General features: G+C 48.1%; 1 protein-coding gene across 1 annotated transcript in view; it reads right to left on the minus strand.

Moving 5' to 3' along the window:
* LOC147663430 (zona pellucida sperm-binding protein 1-like) overlaps positions 1 to 23,427 on the minus strand; it is a 112,815-nt gene that overhangs the window by 3,575 nt on the left and 85,813 nt on the right. The window contains exons 10-11 of the mRNA XM_086950465.1: positions 16,313 to 16,394; positions 16,120 to 16,224 (exon numbers count right to left, since the gene is read on the minus strand). Of these exons, the coding sequence (XP_086806591.1) occupies positions 16,120 to 16,224; positions 16,313 to 16,394 (187 nt within the window). The remainder of the gene's footprint in view (positions 1 to 16,119; positions 16,225 to 16,312; positions 16,395 to 23,427) is intronic.

Raw genomic sequence — 23,427 nt, forward strand, 5'->3', positions numbered from 1 at the left:
AACAAAGGTCATAGGACTCAGGCCAGCTCCCACTATCTTGATCCCCAACCAGATGGGAGCACACCTTAATTACATTGAGAGGGGCTGGAAGGGAAGTGTAGTCCGTTGTTAGCCACACCTTTTGTTTGGGTTACACAGACACACCAAGGAGACATTTTCTCCATTTTGATTTTTGGAAGAACAGTGCATTTGAGGGTCAAAAATAACCTAACTTTTTGGGAGTAGGGGGTCACACCCCTATTAGTAAGGCCGCCCCTGCTATCCCAAACAGAAGAGCAGCAAGAACTCAGCAGATCACTTCCTGGAACTGAAGAGGAAGGACTGCCTTGCTGCACCCCTGGACTACACTGTAGAAGGCCTGCTCTCTGAAATACTCTTCCTATTGAACTCAAGAATCCATCAAGAAAGGACAATGCCTGCCTCAAAGAGAAAGGAGTGGACTGTGATCAGCTACAGGTACAACAGAGCTGGAAGAAGTCACCTGTAAAGCCTAAAAAGCGAACAACCCAGCTGACTAGTGGCAACTGGAATTTGCCTGGACGGTGTAGGTGCATTGTGGGAAATGTATTCCTAGCCCCTAAAAGGCAATCCAGTCTCTCTGACCCCTTGGCCTGAGATCGTGGACGTTTATGTTCCCCCATAGTAGATTGGAAACTTTCTGCAATGTTTTAAGAAAGTCTCCAGGAGGCTGGTTGACTCCCCAAATCAGCCTGACCACACTGGTTTGTCCTGCTGTAAGCCCCAGATCTCCTCGCCATCAATGAAAAAGACTTCCAGAGGCTCAATGAGGCATTGTGCTACATGGGTCCCCATCTAATCTGGCACTGGATCTGAGAACTTTGAAGAAACTTTTAAATGGGATTTAGCCTACTGATTATCAGACTGCGCTCCATCACGGTTGGCATAAAGCTATGACTTTGTCACAGCCCAGCGTGACCGGATAGTCGCAAGTGGCGCTTTAGGCTTTTTGACGCCAGAATGCACAATTTTTGATTTCATCTTTAAAAATTCATATCCCCCGTTCCCTACACTGAATGTTTGTCATTGTGTTGTGGTTTTGAAGATAAAAATATTCTTTAGTTTTATAAATTGGTGTTGGATTTTAATAGTGTTGTGCCATTTACTTATTTACTGTTTTGGTGGTATTAAATGCTTTACACATACTGGTCTCCTAAGTTAAGCCTGACTGTCTGCAGTGTTACAAGGGTTGAGCAAGGATCAATTTACTGAGACTTGACCTATTAGTGTTTGTGGTATTAATACTAGCTGAGGGCGAATACCCCTACCTACTAATAACCCACTTTCCTACCCTCTGTAATTTTGTCAGTACCTTGGTTCCCATTGAAGTGATGTTTTGATGTTGTTGCACATGTGCCACATGCATCCCATATCTTATCAAAACTTTATTGATGGTTTCACTCACAGAAACTGGTTTACACTGAAAGGGTAACTGTTTGGCTTTTGAAACCCATGTCACAGCTCACATAAAAAGTTTGGCGAGTGATAAGATTTCGTACAGTAATTAAAGCCTTACTGGAAACTCCAACAAGCATATTAACTGAGATCAGACATGTGGGCACAGGCTTCGTAACCCCACAGGTAGAGAACACGCACTGGTAAATTGCAGCCAGATCTTCACCAATGCCCTTCTCAAACGTCAATCCCCAATAACCAACACAGCACCTTTTCAGATCAGCCAATATTAAAGATGGTCAAAGTTGGAAATTTTTTGTAAGAAATAGAAATCTCACATTCCTGTGGAATCTAATTGGAATCTGTATTCAGGGACATATGTACGGGGCTGACAAGTAAATTGTGGCAGTATCCACTACACTGAACTACCATTACGCAGGTCTTGGTTACCACACTACCCGGCAGGAAGTTATTAACACCATCCGACAAGTACTGTCTCAGGTACCACGCCTGCAGTGAGGTATTGCCCCAGGTAACTTAACCAAACATGAACCCAAGTAGAAAGCCACCCAGCCCCTGCTATAATGTTATAATATAGGGGTAGAGTCCGCTGAATGCTGCTTTTCTTTTCTTTAATTTTGAGTCTTCTCCGGTTAAGATGCTGTTATTGAAAAACACATCTTCCTTTTTCTTCCATTCCTATAGGTGCAATGCCACCAAGTGTATACTGTTCTCCATCAATCAATCAATCATAGACATTTATAGAGCGCTCTACTTACCCGGAGGGTCTCAAGGCGCTAGGGGGGGGGGATGCTGCTACTGCCCGAACAGCCAGGTCTTGAGCTTCTTCCTGAAGGCGAGGTGGTCTTGGGTCAGGCGCAGGTCGGTCGGGAGGGAGTTCCAGGTCTTGGCGGCCAGGTAGGAGAAGGACCTTCCTCCTGTTGTCGTTCTTCGGATGCGGGGGATGGCGGCGAGGGCGTGACTGGCTGATCGGAGGTGTCGTTTGGGAGCGTAGAAGTTGATGCGGTTGTTGAGGTAGCTCGGGCCTTGATCGTGTAGGGCTTTGTGTGCATGGGTGAGGAGACGGAAGGTGATTCTCTTGTTGACCGGGAGCCAGTGCAGGTCTCTTAGGTGTCCGGAGATGTGGCTGTGTCATGGGATGTCGAGGATGAGTCTGGCTGAGGCGTTCTGGATCCGTTGGAGTCTCTTCTGGAGCTTGGTGGTGGTTCCGGCGTAGAGGGCGTTGCCGTAGTCCAGTCGGCTGGTGACGAGGGCCTGGCTGACAGTCTTCCTGGTCTCGGTGGGGATCCACCGGAAGATCTTCCGTAGCATGCGCAGGATGTTGAAGCACGACGAGGAGACTGCGTTGACTTGCTTAGTCATGGAGAGGGAGGAGTCCAGGATGAAGCCCAGGTTGCGTGCGTGGTCTGTCGGTTTGGGTGCAGTTCCCAGGGCGGGGGGCCACCAGGAGTCGTCCCAGGCGGAGGGCGAGGATCCCAGGATGAGGACTTCCGTCTTGTCCGAGTTCAGCTTCAGGCGGCTGGTCGACATCCACTCGGCTACTTCTTTCATTCCTTCTTGAAGGTTGGCTCTGGCGGCGGCGGGGTCGTTGGTAAGGGAGAGGATCAGCTGGGTATCGTCGGCGTAGGAGAGGATGTTGAGGTTGTGTTGGCGTGCGATGGCCGCGAGGGGGCTCATGTAGACGTTGAAGAGGGTTGGGCTCAGCGAGGATCCTTGGGGTACGCCGCAGATGACTTCGGTGGCCTTTGATTTGTACGGTGGTAGTCGGACTCTATGGGTTCTTCCGTCGAGGAAGGAGATGATCCATTCCAGAGCCTCCATGCTTTTCCCATTGGAGTAATTTGTATTAAACACAGTGAGATTCAATAAAGAATTAAAAAACAGTTAGCCAGCCACTGGCCCAACTTTTATTGTGATCATTCAGATATCACACATGCATTGCCCAGTTTTACCCCCAAAGGAGTTTTATTATATGATCTAGGAGGAAACAAATTCTCCAATTCAGGGTTTGGACAGTAGTCCCATGTCAACAAAAGACTTCATCCTTGGTGCACCCCTCAAGGTCACAGAACATATTTATAAAGGTAGAATTACAAGTGCAGGCCAAGGCAACAGTGAGCAGATTAGATTGTATGAAAGGACAAAAAAAACATAGTCTGGTCACTCAGGGCAGGGGAGCACATGGTCATCCCAAAAGTGTACTACTGTGTGTTAAGAGTTAAGATCTCTGAAATGAGTGTAAAGTGTAGCACCTTCCAAACCTCTTGACCCTTCAGTTAAGACTGGACAAGTTAAAAGATAGGATATCGGTGGTGCCTTTTTTTCTAGGTTCTAGTATGGCCTTGTGCCTGAGCCCCTACAACTGGATTTCAGCTAGTTCTCTGGGTCATATGCGGCTACCAAAAAACACTGCTGGTCTTACAGAGAAATGGAATTCTAATGCACTCTGAGCTACAGAGTACCTCCTTTTCAGGTTTGGGCTTTCATGGGGTAGCAAGGTAATGGCCCACTCTTGGGTGGTAGTGTGGGAAGAAGGGCTAGTTCAGTCAGTGTTACTTCTCACACACAGTACATTAAAGTAAAGTAAATAGGCTCCAACTGAGAAAGGCGATGGACATTTTTGCATTAACTTAGTAAACATGTTCCATCTTCCTGTGCCAAACAGGAGAGCGCTGCACATTGGAAAACTAGGATTACGAACACAGTTTAACCTAACATAAAGGTAACTATAAGCAGCATCTGCTCTATGAGTAAGGTGCATCTTAGGACTTGGAAATCCCTTAAAAACCAAGGTCTCAAGAGTTTAGGGTCGGGTGGCATTCTGTGGTGCAGCAGTGTACGCATGAAGCTTCCAATGTTGGGGTCAACTTTAGGGGAGTCAAGCTTTGTAGGTGCTCCATGTACCTGCGCACCAGAGCGTCATGGTTGCAGAATGCAGCTTAGCTGGAGGTGCGCGGGTCTGGACTCTGATCACAGGTACACCAGGGTGACATGTTTTCTCTGCAGCTCATGCAGGACCTCAACTTGTTTACCAGTGACCAACATTGATGCCGCTCACTGGTGTCAAACATTCTTTTTGCACATGCAGAAGAGGCTGCATGGGGCCTTCAAGCTCTTAGTGTAGTGCAGCGCCTCGATCACACATGGTCTGGCAGGCAAGGGTCAGATCTACTTGCAAAGGTAGCTCATCCTTTACTGTCCCAGCAGAAACCTTAGATCCAAGGATAAAGCTCTGCCCTGTACCCACCATATCCGCACCTCAAGATATGGTGGCCGGCCTTTATCCTACCTTGCTCCCCATCACTGGAATAAAATGACTTTTCATATTCACTCTTGAATGGATTTGACCAGATTAAAAATAAAAAAGAACTTTGAAGACCTAGTTATTTCAGTTTGTTGTCTAGTCTTTGACTTGGGGAAAGCATGGAGATACTCTTTTGGGAGAGAGAATTGCCTGTGCTATATGTTTAATATAACAAAACTGGAACCACACAGATGCGAGTGGCAAGGAAATGTGCCTCCCTCACTCCTGCGGTGTTGGCTCAAACAGGCTGGTCTGATCTTGGGGTCAGCCTGGGAAGAACTGAGTTGCCTCAAATCTTGGTCTCAGTGAACAGTTCTGAGTATCTGGCAGCAGTAAAGCCAGGCTCATGTCAGGCTCTGGCATACCAAGGCAGCTTCTGAGCAAGAAGGGACAGTACCTCCTTGTGTGAGTGCTCAGCAGCATAGATCTTCCCTACAGTCCTAGGGATATGGACCTAATCACATAAAGGGAAGTTAGCCAAGTCTCCAGTCTCGGTTCTTCTCCTTTCTCCATAAAGCTGCCTGTTCATCAAGAAAAAAAAAGCAGAACATTGGATATGCAGCAAGCGTATATCCTGCCCTGGGGACAGGTGGCAGAGTCAAATTGTTGAATCTTATTAAAAGATCTCACCAAATTCTTGAAGGGAACCAATCACCAACTGAAATGGCTGTTCTTGCGACCATGAACCCATTTCACAGTCATTGTTCAAGGGTTGCTTTGTCCCAGGACACCACTTGACCTGTTTGCTCTGGTTGAGTGTCAGTCAAGTGAAACAAGATATCATTCCTCCAGATAATTTTTGAACCATAAAGGATTCTTCGCTTCACAGAGATTGAAAGAAAGGGGGAGGGGGTTTGCAGGGAGAAGGTGGGAGCTAAGTAGCAATGCATCAGGACATGAGAGGAGAGACAAATTTGGCAGCAAACTAACTTCCATAAAGCACCCTACAATTTTAGGGGATAGATCATCTAAGGGGCCCCAACAAGAGAACCATACCCATGCTAAAGGAATATCTTTTCCTGGGTAGACCACCAATATCCAGCACAGTCTTACACCATGCTGGTGAGCATCAGGTTATAATCATGTGGAGCAGTGGTTAATTTCTGGCATATGTCTCCAGCACCAGAAACACTTTGTTTAAGTGAAAGTGAGAAGCAGGATGTTGCATGGGCAAAGCACCCAAAAACATTTGATGCTTATCCATAAAAACAAAAACCAGCTTCCATGTAACTAGATAGACTAGGGTATTCAGAGAAACTATAGACCACCAGTTTTTGTTTATTAATGGCAGATAGCTCAGATTTTTAGAGTTTCTTCTTTAAATGCAATATCATTTTTCACTCTTTACAAGGGTTACAGTTAGTTTGCGGGGGATTTGAAGGGAGAGTCCGCTGAAGAGGTCCTATTGCTGATAAGCTATTTTTCTTCTACTTCCAGGGACCTCCTTTGACAGTCATAGGCACCTAATATAGCACCAAGGCCATCTCTTGAAAAATTAGGAAACTGTGTTGTACCTAAAGAGGCTGTTAGAGGCCATAGATTCAAAGTGCATTCGCTCAATTGATAGACATCCATTTGACGTATTGCAGATTTCTAAAATAGAAATGTTCCTAAAACCAGTCATCGCCTCCTTCGGTCTACCGTTTCTGGTAAAAATATAACGTTGCAAGAGACCATCTAAAATTTAATATTTCATTGTGTTCAAGCCTAGAATTGACATTTGTAGTCTCTTCAAGCTTGGTGGTGTTGTGTGGCTGCTAGGATGTCAATCTAAAGAATGGAGGAACTTCCTGCTAGATAGGAAGAGGTCAGCAAAGGTTTTGATAACTAAATGCATTCCTTAACGTGGATATCAGAGAATATCCTGGGAAAGATTTGAGATGCAGCCACAGGACTAGCTTTATGTTATGGATTATGTAAGATTTATGGGAATAAAAGTCTTGAATCACAATAACCCTGAATGCTGACGTGATGGATACAAGAAACAGCCTTCTAGAACAATGAATATTTTCAGATAGAGGACCAAAGCACTTTAAAAGACATACATTCAGTTCCGAGGAAGGCAAAGGTCTCCTTAATGGGTGGGACAACTTTTTACTGGACTCAGAACACATATTTGTAAATGACATTTTCTGTCAGTAATGGTTATAAAGTATACAACAGAGGAAAAACCTGCAGCCCTGATAAAGGTATGAAATACTGTTTCCGCTTGGCACTTCGTAGGAATGAAGTGCTTCTGAAGTAGACTTCTCTCCATATGAATGCCCTGGATGCCTTGGTAGGTGGACTGACTTGTTTCAGAATTTTCCTACAGTCCTGAGGCAAAACTGAATGGCTTTAAGGGCCTAAACTTAAAGGAAAAGTGGGGGCACTATCAGACCACAACTTCAAGACCAATACATTCTGCATCCTCCTAGCTCTGTGAAAGTCTGGAAAACCATCACTAGCGCTATGCGAATCGTCCTGACTTTGAAGTATATTGCAGCCTGAATGTGACCAATTCCATACACAAATAGAGGGAAAAGATGCATTTGTTTGCAATTTTATGCAGCATGGACACGGCCCGAAGGCATCAGAGTGCTTAACACACAGGATACAGGGTTATAGCATTTTGCAGTAATAGTAGTTCAACTCAAGACATTTACATCGGTAGATTTATACTAGAGTTACCTCAAGAGACAGTTACAACAATTACACATTTAAACAAAGGCAGAAAAGAGCTGTGGAAAGAATATTTAAGTCTGGTTGAGGGTGAATTAACCAAGAGGTCTGTCAAATAGGAGGTGCTTAGGTTCCTTCCTGAAGGCTGATAGGCAGGTGGATAGACTGAGTAAGGGAGGCAGAGAATTCCAGATTCTAGTAGCACTACCAGAGAAAGACTGGTTCCTGCTTCATTCTCGACTGAAGGTGGGGGGTTCCAAAAGCAGGGAATGTACATTTACAGAACCCGTATTTGCTCCGCCGATTCTCAGTTTCTCATTTAGATAGGAGGGTGAGGATGAGGGTGAGGATGAGTGCAGCGCTCTGTGGGTAGCGCAGGCCATTTTGAATTGGGCCCAAGCTTCAATGGGGAGCCTTTGAAGGGTTAGCAGGGCTGGGAAATGTACTCACATTCCTTGAGACCCAAGCCAAAGCTTGCTGCAGCATGTAGTGTTTCAGTCAGTGGACCTAGGTGAACTTTGGGAATACCCAAGATTTCCATGGTCTAGTCTAGAGACAATGAGACTGCACCACTGTTTGAGTTCCTGTCTGGAATCAATTGTCGGATGCCCTAAAGCTACTCCAGTTGGTGTTGTGTGCTTTTGTCCATGGCTCTATGTGGTTATGAAGATTGAGACAGTTATCAAAAGGTTATGCAGAGTGATCTGGACTCAGGATAATGGCGGGTCAGCCATCAAGGGTAGGAAAGTGGACCATCCATTCTTGTAAGTACTAGAGTCCTAAAAGTCAACACAAAAGGTTTATAAAACAAAGAGGGTTAATAAAAAAAGATTGAGAATTTCTCTGCTAAGAGAGCCAAGTCCAACACGCATGGTTTTTGTGGAATGTTTCACTGAGCGAAAACTGCTTATGCATTCTGCACACCTGGTAGGTGGACTGATGTGCAGATCCTTGGCTAAAAGCCACTTCTAGTTGGCCTGGGCTTCAAGGTCCAGTTCTCTTGATCTGGCAGCCCTTCCCTGGCTTAATTAGGTGGCACATAACTGTTGTGTTGCTTATAACAAGGAAGAATTTAACAAAGTGTACGGCTCTTAGTTTTGGAAGGCTCATGTGGTATGACATTTCATTCAGAGACCATGTGCCTTGCCTATGAAGGTGATCCAGGAGGCCTTTACTTCCTATGAGAAAGCATTCTCAAATATAATTTAGCAGAAAATTCCCTGTTGAAGCAAACATTGTGCAATAGCTTTTTATGGTAGGCACCCAAATAGATGGGCTGGATAGCTACTGGGGGTGACCTTCCAGACATTCTTGAAGAGGTTGCAGAATAAGTACAGGATTGGGGACCAGAAACAAGCACACGACCATGGAGGAGATATTTCTGTGGAGAGGGAGGTCCTCTGGGTTTACAGATCCTTAATGTTTTTCTGTTCGGTTTGTTTATTTGGCAGTCAGAATTTATGCGTCAGTCCTTTTTTCCAAACAAGGAAGAAACATGATTTGTTGGGATGGAAAAGTCTGCTGCATGGTAAAAGATTTGGATCTCTGCACTGAGTGCCTAAATGTACTTTTGTCTAGATCGCTAATGCAGATTTGGGTGGTCATAGGCAAACCTGGATCGTGTTTGGGCATCAGGACATAGGTTTGTCTCCTGGGCAGCAGACTCGTTAGACCGTGCCCAAAGTGTGACTCATTGTGGAGCAAGACTACCACATTCGCCAAGAGAGAAGCAGCATGTGCACGGTGGTGGCAGAATACAGTGTAGTGATCGGTAGGTGTGAACAGGTACGTTTTACTTTGCATCACTGGAGGGAGGCCTACAGGCTCACTCACATTTCTTTCCAGATTCCACAGATGTGTGCTTTACTCACCTTCGGAAAGTTAGATCTAGAGTGTGGCACAGCACAGGAGGGGCAACAAGGTGCTGGATGCATGTATACCTACAGCGAAAAGGGCACTGCTGTGCAGTACAAGCTTGGTTAGTGCATGGACTGAATGTATGTATGCCTGGTAGAAAATACATTATGAGAAATGTTGTGCAGTGTGTGTTCGTGCAACAAGAGCATGTGCTGGGTGTATGTGTGATTGCAAGAATACCATACATGAAAGGTGAAGTGTTGTGCAGCATGTGTCTGACTGAATGTGTTGGCACCTTGGGTTTGCTACTAGCACACCATGGAGCAATACAGGAAGAATAAAGTACAGAGTCGTGCACCACAATAAATGTGTGTGCTAAATGTTTGTGCACCTGGGGTGGTAGAATATATGGAGTTGACATTAGTAGACAGTATGTGTGCTGTGTATGTACACTGAGTGAAAGTGTACCTACAATGGTACATTTGATGGAGAATCATGGGCTCCATTTGGAAAGCCCAGCCTGCCTGATGAAGATATGAAAAATGGAGGAATACACCCAGACTGATGTGATGTGTGTATTGCTGAATTCTTGCGAGCTGGGTGTGAGACCCTGGAGGAAGGAATAGTAAGACTTCAAAATGGTGCTCTGTGATTTAGTGATAGATCACAAGAAAGGTTCCTGGACACATCTAAGTAGGGAGATCGGGCTGATAAGGGAATCTGGTACTGAGGTTTGCCAAGTTCAGGCTGTTGCCCAGGAGAATTGAAACAGTGACCTGTGGGTCAAAATTGTGCATTGAGATCCCCTGACTGACCCCAAGGATTTCAGAGTACGCAATTAGGATTTTGCTCCATCCTTGGAATCCAGTCGAGAGCACAAAGATCAACCCCTTCCCTTTTCCTTTCCCCTCGTGTGTTGTGAAACCTGAACGTACTGAGCCAACAGAAGCTAGAAGCACCTCCGATCTCTATTGAGGCTGGCAGCGCTGCTCTGGAGAGAGTCTGCACCTGCAAGGTGCTGATACATGAACTGCAAGCAGCCCAACTCCTCAGAACAGACATAGTGCTTCCAAGTGCCCGCATTCAGTGCACCCACTGAAACGCTGAATGCTTACATGCTGCTGGAACAGGTCATATTTGAAACAGGCCTGTTTGGCCTCAGGGAAGTCGCTTTTGAAGGTGCTGAGGCACCAAAGACACTTGACTGCTTTCTTAGAGACAAAGGAGAATAAGCATTCCCTGGATGTGGCCACCAGTGAATGGGGAATAATCCTGACCACATTGCAAGGAAGAGGGGGGGCATGTATTTGACGGATAAATAGAGCCCTGACCTCAAGGTGGATTGTGTTGCTGCTTATTTCTTTGAATGTGTAGCATTAGAAATAAAATACCCTTTTCATATAAAAGCTAGTATTCAACAGAACACTGATTGAAATTATGGAACAAACGGAGTTATAAGTTGTGTCCACTAAGCTTTATCTACCTACACCAGATGGTACCTTTAACTGCTCATCCACAGCTACCATTTAGACTCCAGTGCAGAAGGGTACTTTGCTCAGTTTCCATAGTAGGTTGGGCCCTGGGGCATCAGGAGTAAAAGGCCTCAACCACCACGGTTGGGCCCAGTAGCTCCTCCGCGCCCTATGGCCTTTTCATAGCGATTCAGACACATGAGTAAAATAAGTTTCCTTTCTTTGTTTTGGTGATTAGACATCTTCTCATCACACTTTGAAGGTCTTCCTGGTGGCATTGGGTGGATTCCTGCTATGATATAGTTGGTGGAAAAGTTTTGGATCTGAGATAATAGCCAATTTTCACACTATTCTGTATACATCTGTCTCAGGTAATTAGACATTATAATTGTTCACTCAGCTTTTCTCAATCAGGGTGGCAGATAGAAGGCGAGAGAGAGGTCACTGCTCGCCAGCAGGAGGCTGCCATGTGGCTACAGAAGGTTGTCACCTCTCTCTTCTCGCTCTGCGCTTTTGCGTTTGTGGAGGATAAGACCACTAAGGGAGTATGAAACCTCACGGATAGTGGAGGTACTCCAGGATAGTGCTTCTCGTTCTTTCACCATACCAACAACTTTTAAAGTCCTAATGTCTGACTTTAACCTCTTGCATGTGGACGAAAAAATGCAAAAGAAATTTGGGTTGCATAAAGCGGCGAATATCACAAATCTGTGCTGGGTTTCTGGCCTCAGATGCTGCCAGAATGAATGTCTTATTAAAAGACAGTGGCAATAACGATGAGGTGAAAGGAATCTGCTCCCATACGTATGTAGTTTGATATCATCCATTCTGGAGGAATTTCGTTGCAAGTCTGCCTTCTTTACTGAGAAAATTCTTCAGCAAATAATTGTACAAAGTCCCATCGGATCGCTCATATGTCACCAATAAAGCAGAGGCAGGGTCGGACTGGGAAGCAAAACCGGCCCCGGCAAAGTGCTCGGGCGGTCCCCGCTCCCCACTGGGGGGGGGGCGAGGGGGGGGGGGGCAGGGCAGGGAGGGGGGTGGAGGTGCCACCGAGCTCTTTGCCGGGGCCGGTTTTCAGCAGATTTTATTACAGGGCCGATTTTGCAGCTATGCTGCAAAAACGGCCCTGTAACTACACCGTCCCCCTGGTGCCCAAAACCGGCCCCCACCCATGCGGCGCACCAGGGGATTGCCCAGTGCCGCTATGGCCAGTCCGGCCCTGAGCAGAGGCACTTGCAACCGCTGCAATCCACGAGTCCATACGCTTCATCTTATCTGGAGGAACAGTAGATCTAAGCAGCAGTACATCTATGGCAGGTTCTAGCAGTGGTGGATCAAAGGCAACATAGGATATGAAGTTATTGGATTACAGCATCCAATCTGTACCTCATGAAAGGTTTTATCATTAATAGGAAGGATGCTTACAAGAGGAGGAACCATGAGAATAGAAGAGCACTTTCTAATGAAAGCTCAAGATGTATCAAGGTGGTGACATTGATCTAGGGTGAGCCCCATTGGAGTACTGGAATAATCATTTAAAAAAAAGACAAGGTGTCAGCCTCATGAGGAGCTAGTCGCAGAGGAAGCAGACCCCATGCAGAGTTTGTGGTCTCCAATTTGAGTAATTGTAACAACAAGAGAGGAAGGGAACACTGGGCGCTCCTGTCCCCTTCAAGGTAATCAATGAAAACAAAGGAGCGTCAAAAGCAAGCTTATGAGAAAGAAGCGAGCATGCAGCAAAGTTGACAGTCTCATGTTGGCTGTGAGAAGAAACCTCTTGTGGTTATTTAGAAAGCCCTCACTCACCAAACTGGTTGGTGACATGCTTCATCATTGGGCCCCACCAGGAGTGGCTGAATGCCACCCTAGTGTGCTTCGACGCCAGGTTACTGCGGAGCTGGTTTAGTTGTGAGTGAAGAGTGATTTTGGGTGAATCAAAAATGTAACAATTGTGTCAAAAGAACAATTAATAGTTTTTCCAATTGTACATGGTTAAAAACAGAAGTGAATGGTAAAAGACCAAAATTAAAAGTCCAGATTTACCCTGCGTCGTTTGATCAAAATGTTTCTGCTACAAAGATAATGGTATATCGGGCGTTCGTCAGGACCAGTGAAAAAGGTGAAGGTGTAAATAATAACTAATAGACCCCGGTTGTATGGGCGCGCTAAGGCCCATCCTGTCCTGGGGTGTCAGTGTGAAAAGACAAAATATAAAAACACTGTCTCAAGATTCCCAATGAATTAGAGTGGAACCGAGTTTATTTAAGTATGCTAGACATATTAAGCATCATAGGTCTTGGGAGGAGGGTGGTAGCACTTTGGCACACCGCCCTTGAGGTTCTTTTGACACAATTGGTACATTTTTAAATCACCCAAAATCACTCTTCACTCACGAAAAAAACAGCTCCGCAGTAACCTGGCGTCGAAGCACACTAGGGTGGCATTCAGCCACTCCTGGTGGGGGCCCAATGATAACACATGTCACCAACTAGGTTGGTGAGTGAGGGCTTTCTAAATAACCATAAGAGGTTTCTTCTCACAGCCAATTTGAGACTGAATTTTGCTGTATGCTCGCTTCTTTCTCATAAGCTTGGTTTTGACGCTCCAATTTGAGTATTCATACCTATGGGAGGTTGAACAATGAAAGCGGTCTCTTGAGGAATATGAGCGACTGAGTAGCAGGCAGAGGAGGAGATGCTGAAGTAGTGCCACTTGTTTTCCATAGGAGGTGAACAGTAGCAACTCATACAGCTGGTAGAGAGCTAGTAGTATTCACAGGCCAAGAAGATACTGAAGGAACAACTATCTGAAGAGTGGTCTGCAGAGTAAAGGAAGGTCATTTTGGAGAATAATTTTCCAGAGATCTACAAACACTAAGTCAAGGTGGTGCAGACCAGTTGTACCACAAGGGGGGGGGGGGATCTCTCCCAAGAATATCCTCAGGCGCTCACTAGTAGCCACTAGGAGATGCCTAGACTTAAAAACGGAGGTGAAGACATTGAAAAATATAAAGATTTTCCCAACAACAAATGGTTGGCTGTGATGTGCTTTAGCTTTTGGGTCTATCTGAGCTGAGAGTTTGTGTTTTCTTGAGATCCAGTGGCATGGTAGTGAAGTAGCTCATGGGGGTGAACAGTCAGCTAATGGACTGGTGCCGGACTTCAGAGGTCTTAACATGAACCCCCAGGATGTCATGACCTTCATGGATCTTTCGAAGGGGGGGGGGGGAATGGAGGGTGCAATGGGAGTTCTCCAAGACATCATACAATCTTTAAGTAGACGAGAATCCGAAAGGCAGATGAAGCAATGGTTGAAATGGTCTTTGGGCCTTCCTCCTGCCACTGGACCAACATCTGACAACAAGCGAAGCTATTTTGTCTAAAATGAAAAACAATGTGCCAGAAAAAACTCCTCAAATAATCCCTTTAGTTTAAAAGGATTCGAGTGAGATCACAAACCTGAAATTTAGAGTAGTAAGAAGTTTTCAATCAAATATATTTTTTTTAAAGAAAATGATCCTTTCTAAAGAAAATGTGATTCAATGAATGCGAGGTTATTTCAGTGATTATGATCATCATTGAATAGCTCCTGAAGTAAAATAATGGTCATTCTTTAAAAGAGGACACAATCACCTAACAGAGGAACATTAGGCCTCAATTTATTTTCCAAATAAAGTCACAAGATTGAAACACTCTGGTATTCCATGGAAACTCCTGGGTCAATTGGCAAATGATCCCTAGAACTTCAAAAAAATTGTAAAACAGTAATAGAAAATTGCTCTCTGCACTCCGAGAATGATTCTCTTTTAAGTAAGAGGGTCTGTATCCCAACACACAAGTCCATATTAAATATTGAAATTGTGTGCTCATGCTTCTGTAGGTATCAATGAAAAGGTAATCTGCGAGGTTTAGTCTGCAGGTTTTAAAACGTTGCATTGTCGCTTTGCAATGGTAGGCAGATTGCTTTATTATGCCATTTAGCAACTGTGCCCATGAAGTTTCGTAATTTTTTTAAACTCGTGGCCTCATCACAACAGTAATGCAATTCAGCAATACAGATGAATCATTTAGTTTGAGGGAAGTTAATAAACGCATGTACTTTATTGTTGTTGTTCTGAAAACCTTAGTTTTCATTGCCTTTCTAATTGGTGTTCGGTAGAGCACAAAGTTTACTAAAGCCATTATTGCATGATGTGCGACCAGCCAAAGCGTACACTCATCTACCATTTGTGGTGTGCAATACTATCATGTCTGAATGTTCAGTTAGTTTCTGTAATGCAGGACTCACTTTTCTCCTTCAATTTAGATTATTCAACATTCACAGTACAATTATCTTCCTAATTGCGGCATTCTAGATCACCTAACCACCTATAAGCAATTCCGTTCTACGCAGGGGAAGTAGGGGAATCCTTAGTATAAATATCTAAAGTAATAATTTATGATATAAATACATTAGATCCTTTAACTATAATACTCCGTCTTGATGAAGACTTAATAATCACTGCCAAGAGGGCTGAAACCGGTTTTTGCATTATGGGTGTGATCAAGATTTTTGGATGTTTCAATTGTAAAAGATCGATCATTGCTCTTGTTATAGTTTTGAAAAGGTTGACCATTATTGCTTTCACATGGCTGGAAATCAGCAATTTGCTGTTAAGACCAAATCATTTGCTGAAGTAATTTCCATGATGTTCACCATGCTGCTCATGAGGAGTAAGGGTATACTTTCATGAATTAAAAAATAACATTCAAGTAAAAAGGACATTAGTTTTTCACAGGAGCACATGGTATTTGGTCTGAGGATCCAGAAGAGGAGCTCAGCCGGATCCCTGCATGGCCATTAAGAGGGCACATAAACCTCTTTCTATTCATCGCATTTGGATTGGAGCACAAGGACAGAGTTTAGAAAACATCCAGTTGTCCTGCAATGCGCGATGTTCCGGCTTCAAAGGAGAGCCCATACCCGACTCAATGCAACAAATAGATGCAAGATAGGCCAATGTCAACTAGTACTCTACAGCAAGGTCTACTGATATCATGAATCAAATACCAAGATGGAAGCTCAAAAATCTAAAATGTATTCCAATTAGAACATTAAAGTTGAATGCAAATTCGCAGTATGTAACTCTACAATAATAAGAGGCCAACAAGGGAGAAGAACAAGAGGACCCACAAAGTTGAGTGGCTGAATTACGCCCTTGACAGAAGTACAGAATTCCTGAAAATGCCTGTGCTCCAGATATCACATCTGGATAAAATGCCAATATTAAACAGTACATACACTCAACATTTAGATTGCAGCAAAGTAGCACTTGAGTGTCTCAAGAGGATGGAAGTTTTCCAACAACCCCTAATGAATAGGGCCACTGCTTTCTGTTAACTTGCTCACCTATCTTCTGGTCCACAATAGGCTTTCCACGCAGAATTACCGGTCCAGGAGAAACTACTAAATTCAGTGGCTTGTCTTCAACCAGATGCAAAAACCTTTTCTGTCCTAAAAAAAAAAATATTAAAAAATAAAATGAACCGGAAGCAAAGATGGATAGTCTCACAAAAATAACAATCAATAAAAAACTACTTACTTCCTCTAGGTGGAGGGCACAGTGGGGTACACTGTTCTGCAGCAGTAGGATGGCAGACAGAGGCCGTGCAGAAGAAGTAGACCTTGAATGAAAAAAAAAAAGCATCCCTTTATTTAAATCTATTGAATCTGAAAGAAAACACGCCTCCCATATGTAATTCTTACCACAAAGTCAAGAAAAAAGTTACTGCATAAAAGATGCAATTAAAGTGCTTATATACACACATATACACACGCACAAACAACTGCTGTAAACATATTGGAAACAAATATTTTTTATCATGGAAAAGGGATCTTCTTTAGGTAAATTAATATATTGATTGTTCATTTTTTGTGATGTACATGAAACAAAGGAGCCAGAGCACACGGACTCCATTTATTTGTGTGTCCCAAGACTGCCCACACCACCATTCACTAGTCTTAGAATTCGGCTTTGCTCGTACCAACCAACTAAACAGCCAGGCATAGGCGAGCAACATGCAGCAGAGGCAAATTCAGGGGTTTGGACTCTTTTTAGGGTTGAATCTGTGAGAGCATGGGCTAGAACAAGCTTCTCGCATGCAAGACACTATTGTGTAAATAAAGTGCTTGAAACCTGCCCACTGCTTACCATTCATTGGCTTGCATGGCATTCTTCTTCACAGAGTAGTAATAGGTCACTGCAGACCAATATTATGTGTTCCATTCCATGGAGCAGGGACCAAGCACTGATTGATTCAACTTAAACCAGTGTCAGTCCGCTGCTCCTGACATGGTTGAGGTACTATTTTGTTCTTTATAACTTCTAGTGCCCTGCAAATAGAGGGCAGTAGACTAGAGAGTGTGACCCCATGTATAATGCAGATATTGGGAACAGAACTGTACTCAACCCAGGGTTTAGAAACTCGCCAATAATGCTGCCATGCAGCTAAAAGCAAGCTCCAGAGCTGAAGCAGCACTTTTGAGGTCGGTCCTCCAATTATTTCATTTTGCCAAGTCTTCATTTCGCAGACTCATGCTATGATTTTGCTTGTGGGCTCGGTTCTCGAAATGGGACGTTGAGCTTGTTCCAATTATTGCAAAGTAACCTTGTTTCGGTTTTATCTATAATTTACTAAATTATGGCTTAGCATACAGTCGTGCAATATAACCCAATACACCCCACTTCGATCCAATCCAACCCACCCCACCCCACTCCAATCCAACCCATGCCAACCCACCCCATTCCAATCCAACCCGGTCCAATCCAACCCATGCCAACCCACCCCATTCCAATCCAACCCGGTCCAATCCAACCCATGCCAAGCCACCCCACTCCAATCCAATCCAATCCAATCCACGCCAACCCACCCCGATCCAATCCAAGTTACCCCAGCCCACCCCACTCCGATCCAATCCAAACTACGCCAATCCAATCCAACCCATGCCAACCCACCCAGATTAAATCTAATCCTTGCCAATCCACCCCATGCCGATCAAATCCAACCCACCTCACCCTAGTCCAACATAGCCCAATCCACCCCAACCCAATCAATTCCAATGGAACCCAATCAACCCCGATCCCTTCCAACCCGCCCCAATCCAATCCAATCCAATCCAGTCCAACCCGCCCCACTCCAATCCAATCCAATCCAATCCAATCCAGTCCAGTCCAACCCGCCCCACTCCAATCCAGTCCAGTCCAGTCCAGTCCAACCCGCCCCACTCCAATCCAATCCAGTCCAACCCGCCCCAGTCCAATCCAATCCAATCCAATCCAGTCCAGTCCAACCCGCCCCACTCCAATCCAATCCAGTCCAGTCCAACCCCGCCCCACTCCAATCCAATCCAGTCCAGTCCAGTCCAACCCGCCCCACTCCAATCCAATCCAGTCCAGTCCAACCCGCCCCACTCCAATCCAATCCAGTCCAGTCCAACCCGCCCCACTCCAATCCAGTCCAGTCCAGTCCAACCCGCCCCACTCCAATCCAATCCAGTCCAGTCCAACCCGCCCCAATCCAATCCAGTCCAGTCCAACCCGCCCCAATCCAATCCAGTGCAGTCCAACCCGCCCCACTACAATCCAATCCAGTCCAACCCGCCCCACTCCAATCCAATCCAATCCAGTCCAGTCCAGTCCAGTCCAGTCCAACCCGCCCCACTCCAATCCAGTCCAATCCAACCTGCCCCACTCCAATCAAATCCAACCCGCCCCACTCCAATCCAATCCAATCCAACCCGCCCCACTCCAATCCAATCCAATCCAACCCGCCCCACTCCAATCCAATCCAGTCCAGTCCAACCCGCCCCACTCCAATCCAATCCAATCCAATCCAGTCCAGTCCAACCCGCCCCACTCCAATCCAATCCAATCCAGTCCAGTCCAGTCCAACCCGCCCCACTCCAATCCAATCCAGTCCAACCCGCCCCACTCCAATCCAATCCAATCCAACCCGCCCCACTCCACTCCACTCCACTCCACTCCAATCCAATCCAATCCAATCCAGTCCAACCCGCCCCACTACAATCCAATCCAATCCAATCCAATCCAATCCAGTCCAGTCCAACCCGCCCCACTCCAATCCAGTCCAGTCCAACCCGCCCCACTCCAATCCAATCCAGTCCAACCCGCCCCACTCCAATCCAATCCAATCCAGTCCAACCCGCCCCACTCCAATCCAATCCAATCCAGTCCAACCCGCCCCACTCCAATCCAATCCAGTCCAACCCGCCCCACTCCAATCCAATCCAGTCCAACCCGCCCCACTCCAATCCAGTCCAACCCGCCCCACTCCAATCCAGTCCAACCCGCCCCACTCCAATCCAGTCCAACCCGCCCCACTCCAATCCAGTCCAACCCGCCCCACTCCAATCCAGTCCAACCCGCCCCACTCCAATCCAGTCCAACCCGCCCCACTCCAATCCAGTCCAACCCGCCCCACTCCAATCCAGTCCAGTCCAGTACAACCCGCCCCACTCCAATCCAATCCAGTCCAACCCGCCCCACTCCAATCCAATCCAATCCAACCCACCCCACTCCAATCTAATCCAGTCCAGTCCAACCCACCCAACTCCAATCCAATCCAATCCAGTCCAGTCCAACCCGCCCCACTCCAATCCAATCCAGTCCAGTCCAGTCCAACCCGCCCCACTCCAATCCAATCCAGTCCAGTCCAGTCCAGTCCAGTCCAACCCGCCCCACTCCAATCCAATCCAGTCCAGTCCAGTCCAGTCCAACCCGCCCCACTCCAATCCAATCCAATCCAGTCCAACCCGCCCCACTCCAATCCAATCCAGTCCAGTCCAACCCACCCCACCCCACCCCAATCCAGTCCCCGCCCCACTCCAATCCAATCCAGTCCAGTCCCAACCCAACCCAACCCAACCCAATCCAACCCGCCCCACTCCAATCCAGTCCAACCCGCTCCAATCCAGTCCAACCCGCCCCACTCCAATCCAGTCCAACCCGCCCCACTCCAATCCAGTCCAACCCGCCCCACTCCAATCCAGTCCAGTCCAGTCCAACCCGCCCCACTCCAATCCAATCCAATCCAGTCCAGTCCAGTCCAACCCGCCCCAATCCAATCCAGTCCAGTCCAACCCGCCCCACTACAATCCAATCCAGTCCAACCCGCCCCACTCCAATCCAGTCCAACCCGCCCCACTCCAATCCAGTCCAACCCGCCCCACTCCAATCCAATCCAGTCCAACCCGGCCCAATCCAATCCAGTCCAACCCGCCCCACTCCAATCCAGTCCAACCCGCCCCACTCCAACCCGCCCCACTCCAATCCAATCCAATCCAGTCCAGTCCGCCACAATCCAATCCAGTCCAACCCGCCCCACTCCAATCCAATCCAGTCCAACCCGCCCCACTCCAATCCAATCCAGTCCAACCCGCCCCACTCCAATCCAATCCGAACCAACCCGCCCCACTACAATCCAATCCAACCCGCCCCACTCCAATCCAATCCAATCCAACCCACTCCAATCCAATCCAACCCGCCCCACTCCAATCCAATCCAATCCAACCCACTCCAATCCAATCCAACCCGCCCCACTCCAATCCAATCCAATCCAATCCAACCCGCCCCACTCCAATCCAATCCAACCCAGTCCAATCCAATCCAACCCAGTCCAACCCGCACCACTCCAATCCAATCCAACCCAGTCCAACCCGCCCCACTCCAATCCAATCCAATCCAACCCGCCCCACTCCAATCCAATCCAATCCAATCCAGTCCAACCCGCCCCAGTCCAATCCAATCCAATCCAATCCAATCCAGTCCAATCCAGTCCAATCCAGTCCAACCCGCCCCACTCCAATCCAATCCAATCCAGTCCAATCCAATCCAGTCCAATCCAGTCCAATCCAGTCCAATCCAGTCCAACCCGCCCCACTCCACTCCAATCCAATCCAGTCCAACCCGCCCCAATCCAGTCCAGTCCAACCCGCCCTACTCCAATCCAGTCCAGTCCAACCCGCCCCACTCCAATCCAATCCAACCCGCCCCACTCCAATCCAATCCAGTCCAACCCGCCCCACTCCAATCCAATCCAGTCCAACCCGCCCCACTCCAATCCAGTCCAACCCGCCCCACTCCAATCCAGTCCAACCCGCCCCACTCCAATCCAGTCCAACCCGCCCCACTCCAATCCAGTCCAACCCGCCCCACTCCAATCCAGTCCAACCCGCCCCACTCCAATCCAGTCCAACCCGCCCCACTCCAATCCAGTCCAACCCGCCCCACTCCAATCCAGTCCAACCCGCCCCACTCCAATCCAGTCCAACCCGCCCCACTCCAATCCAGTCCAACCCGCCCCACTCCAATCCAGTCCAACCCGCCCACTCCAATCAAATCCAGTCCAGTCCAACCCGCCCCACTCCAATCAAATCCAGTCCAGTCCAACCCGCCCCACTCCAATCAAATCCAGTCCAGTCCAACCCGCCCCACTCCAATCAAATCCAATCCAGTCCAACCCGCCCCACTCCAATCCAATCCAATCCAACCCGCCCCACTCCAATCCAGTCCAGTCCAACCCGCCCCACTCCAATCCAATCCAATCCAATCCAGTCCAATCCAATCCAACCCGCCCCACTCCAATCCAATCCAATCCAGTCCAATCCAATCCAATCCAACCCGCCCCACTCCAATCCAATCCAGTCCAGTCCAATCCAATCCAGTCCAATCCGCCCCACTCCAATCCAATCCAGTCCAATCCAATCCAATCCGCCCCACTCCAATCCAATCCAACCCGCCCCACTACAATCCAATCCAATCCAATCCAATCCAATCCAGTCCAACCCGCCCCACTCCAATCCAATCCAGTCCAACCCGCCCCACTCCAATCCAATCCGAACCAACCCGCCCCACTCCAATCCAATCCAACCCGCCCCACTCCAATCCAATCCAATCCAACCCACTCCAATCCAATCCAACCCGCCCCACTCCAATCCAATCCAATCCAACCCGCCCCACTCCAATCCAATCCAATCCAACCCGCCCCACTCCAATCCAATCCAATCCAACCCAGTCCAATCCAATCCAACCCAGTCCAACCCGCACCACTCCAATCCAATCCAACCCAGTCCAACCCGCCCCACTCCAATCCAATCCAGTCCAGTCCAACCCGCCCCAGTCCAATCCAATCCAATCCAACCCGCCCCACTCCACTCCAATCCAGTCCAGTCCAACCCGCCCCACTCCAATCCAATCCAGTCCAACCCGCCCCACTCCAATCCAATCCAGTCCAACCCGCCCCACTCCAATCCAGTCCAGTCCAACCCGCCCCACTCCAATCCAATCCAGTCCAGTCCAATCCAATCCAGTCCAGTCCAACCCGCCCCACTCCAATCCAATCCAGTCCAGTCCAACCCGCCCCACTCCAATCCAATCCAGTCCAACCCGCCCCACTCCAATCCAATCCAGTCCAACCCGCCCCACTCCAATCCAATCCAGTCCAGTCCAACCCGCCCCACTCCAATCCAATCCAGTCCAGTCCAACCCGCCCCACTCCAATCCAATCCAGTCCAGTCCAACCCGCCCCACTCCAGTCCAACCCGCCCCGCCCCACTCCAATCCAATCCAATCCAATCCAGTCCAACCCGCCCCGCTCCAATCCAATCCAATCCAGTCCAACCCGCCCGCCCCAATCCAATCCAGTCCAACCCGCCCCGCTCCAATCCAATCCAGTCCAGTCCAACCCGCCCCACTCCACTCCAATCCAGTCCAACCCAACCCGCCCCACTCCACTCCAATCCAGTCCAACCCAACCCGCCCCACTCCACTCCAATCCAGTCCAGTCCAACCCGCCCCACTCCAATCCAATCCAGTCCAGTCCAACCCGCCCCACTCCAATCCAATCCAGTCCAGTCCAACCCGCCCCACTCCAATCCAATCCAGTCCAGTCCAACCCGCCCCACTCCAGTCCAACCCGCCCCGCCCCGCCCCAGTCCAATCCAGTCCAACCCGCCCCACTCCAGTCCAACCCGCCCCGCCCCGCCCCAGTCCAATCCAGTCCAACCCGCCCCAGTCCAATCCAGTCCAACCCGCCCCACTCCAGTCCAACCCGCCCCGCCCCACTCCAATCCAATCCAATCCAATCCAATCCAGTCCAGTCCAACCCGCCCCACTCCGCCCCGCCCCACTCCAATCCAATCCAATCCCGCCCCACTCCAATCCAATCCAATCCCGCCCCACTCCAATCCAATCCAATCCAACCCGCCCCACTCCAATCCAATCCAATCCAATCCAACCCGCCCCACTCCACTCCACTCCACTCCACTCCACTCCACTCCACTCCACTCCACTCCACTCCACTCCACTCCACTCCACTCCACTCCACTCCACTCCACTCCACTCCACTCCACTCCACTCCACTCCACTCCACTCCACTCCACTCCACTCCACTCCACTCCACTCCACTCCACTCCACTCCACTCCACTCCACTCCACTCCACTCCACTCCACTCCACTCCACTCCACTCCACTCCACTCCACTCCACTCCACTCCGCCCCACTCCGCCCCACTCCACTCCGCCCCACTCCACTCCGCCCCACTCCACTCCGCCCCACTCCACTCCGCCCCACTCCACTCCGCCCCACTCCACTCCGCCCCACTCCACTCCAGTCCAACCCGCCCCAATCCAATCCAATCC

The sequence above is a fragment of the Lissotriton vulgaris genome, unplaced genomic scaffold (assembly GCF_964263255.1).
Source record: "Lissotriton vulgaris unplaced genomic scaffold, aLisVul1.2 SCAFFOLD_336, whole genome shotgun sequence".
In the NCBI taxonomy this organism is placed as follows: domain Eukaryota; kingdom Metazoa; phylum Chordata; class Amphibia; order Caudata; family Salamandridae; genus Lissotriton; species Lissotriton vulgaris.